This window comes from Penaeus chinensis, chromosome 40 (genome assembly GCF_019202785.1).
Source record: "Penaeus chinensis breed Huanghai No. 1 chromosome 40, ASM1920278v2, whole genome shotgun sequence".
Classification (NCBI taxonomy): Eukaryota; Metazoa; Arthropoda; class Malacostraca; order Decapoda; family Penaeidae; genus Penaeus; species Penaeus chinensis.
The window spans coordinates 10,419,546-10,422,045 of NC_061858.1; the positions used below are offsets into that span (position 1 = coordinate 10,419,546).

The window sequence follows — 2,500 nt, forward strand, 5'->3', positions numbered from 1 at the left end:
TAAACTTGGATCTTTAGTGTAAATTCAAATAGTTATATTTACAATCATGACATGTGGTTAGTTTATTGTACATTTTTGTTGTTTGTAGTGACTTGTAAGAATGAAATATGGTTGATAGATTTGTAAAAATAATCATGTAAAGTTTGTACTAATTTTAAATTTGCCAAGTTCTGACATTTTTCTCTTTACATTCAATTTATAAAGAACAATGGGATTAAATCTTATCAACATGGGCTAGAATGTCCATGTCATCGCCTTTGTCATATTAATGCCTATTTGGCTTCCTAACAGAGAATTCTCCAAAGAAAGAGAAAAAGCACAGGCACGAGGAGACTTCATGAAACTAAGAAAAAAGCAGCAGATCGAGGAGGATCTGAGAGGTTATCTAGAATGGATAACAGCAGCAGAAGACATAGAGATGGAAGGGGATGAGAAGAAGGAAGCCGATGGTAGGGAGAGAATCATTCAACCTTTGGAGCCCGGCTAACATAGCTCTCACTAATACTAAGTAGTGTAGATATTACTGTTCTGTTTCAGAGCCTGGGTGAAAGGTGAAGTTGGAGTACTACATCACTCTCCTTCTTATATCCTTCACAGCACTAATGTCGCTCTTCACCGTAGTAAAGGTCTCAATTAGTAGAGTGTTCTAGGCTACACAATGACAATACAAACACCAAAAGCAACCATTCAGATAGATGATAATTCATGTTATCAAAAACTGTTCCTTGATCCATAACCTCCACTTGCTTGAGTGTCTTTGTTGTCATTGTAGAGTGTAGGAGCTGGATGAGTGTGTGTTAACTTTGAGTTGTTAGTGTAGCTGGCAGTTAGCACTAACCTAGACAATCATGTCCTCGCTAGAGAGTTCACAAAGGAAAGAGAAAAAGCCAAAGCCCGAGGAGACTTCAGAAAGCTTCGGGAGAAGCAGCAGATTGAGGAGGACTTAAGAGGTTACTTGGAGTGGATCACCCATGCTGAAGACCTAGACCTGGAGGAAAAGGAGGACAAAAAGGAGTGTGACGGTAGGATGCCAGCAAGTTGTTCTACACATTATCTACAGATCTGAGTTTGCAATAGGTGGACATATAGGGCGTAGGTATCCAGAGTTGTCCCAAGAAGTCCGAAAAGATGACTAATTGGTGAATCTTAAGGTAGTATATAGCTTTTGTAAAAGAGCCTGAGGATCATATACAATACATACATGCTACAGATAGGCCATTCAGTCCGACTATTTGATAGCTGTCTTTGCTTGTTACTTTCAGCAGGGAAGTGCTTTTTAACATCTTTTCATTTTCCTTGCAGCTAAAATGTGTTGACTTGAAGAGGAGACAAACAATTTGTATATACAAAAAGTTGTTGTGACTTTGTTGCCTGCAATTAAACAGCATTTAATGTGTGTTTGTAATTCTTTGTGTGTGTGTGTGTGTGTGTGTGTGTGTGTGTGTGTGTGTGTGTGTGTGTGTGTGTGTGTGTGTGTGTCTAGGTTCATTGTCTGTTTGAAAATAAGTGTACATGACCATATGTACACCTTGTGTGTTAATATGATATCAATCTACTTTTATGTCACAACAACTTAGCTTCAAACTTAATGGCTAGACATTTCACCTAAATATAGATCATCTTGTTGCAATCTGTCATTTGAATACTAAAGCAAAGATTAGGTTTTCATGTATATAACTGCAGTGCAAATTACTAACACACGGTAAAAAGTATGCCCTTAAAGCAGTTTATTTCTTTGGTTTAGTAATGCATCTTAAGTTACCATTAATGCATACTATTTTAGCAGTGGTGCAGTAGTTGTATCAGTGGTAATACTGTTACTTGATTGAATATGGCTACTTTATGATGAATATGAAGGCAGATTTGAGCTTGAAGCCTAGCGAGGCTGCCATACTCTATGCAAATTGCGCATGCATGAAACCAGCTCATATTCTCTTGATATATAGCATAGACTCTACCAGGCATTCTCCTGTGTTCATACCCTTCAGTCTGCTGTGTCAACATGCTGCGCTATTATATCAGTATACTGCAATCAGTGGAGCTATCATACTGCAACTCTCTATTGTTAACTGTTTAAATATGTCAGACTGATACTAAATGTACTTCACCTGACAAGTTCGTAGTTTGTTATATATGTCATTTGCGTAGTTTACAGTAATTTTCATAATCCCTAGTATTCACAATACAGTATTAACCTTTGACCACGTCACTCAATCTGTAGTTCAGGGCATGGTGCAGTTTGATAAGTAATATTTAAGAAGATTAACTGTGCCTATTATAGGCATGTTACCTTCTATGTAACAAATTATTCTACTCATTGTTCTTATAACATTAATGTCTTTTGAGTATTTGAAATGCCCTAAACTGCATCATGATTCCATATACTGAACCACATCATCATTCAGTCTGCATTCCATATAATGGTCTTGCAGAACACTTTCATGACTCAATCTACTGACTTCATTATAGTCTAATCACAGTTGAATGTAAAGATCTTGTA

General features: G+C 37.1%; 1 protein-coding gene across 1 annotated transcript in view; it reads left to right on the forward strand.

The window, feature by feature from the left end:
• Positions 1-2,500, forward strand: part of LOC125047320 (muscle calcium channel subunit alpha-1-like) — a 235,092-nt gene that overhangs the window by 229,055 nt on the left and 3,537 nt on the right. The window contains exon 11 of the mRNA XM_047645574.1: positions 292-449. Within this exon, the coding sequence (XP_047501530.1) occupies positions 292-449 (158 nt within the window). The remainder of the gene's footprint in view (positions 1-291; positions 450-2,500) is intronic.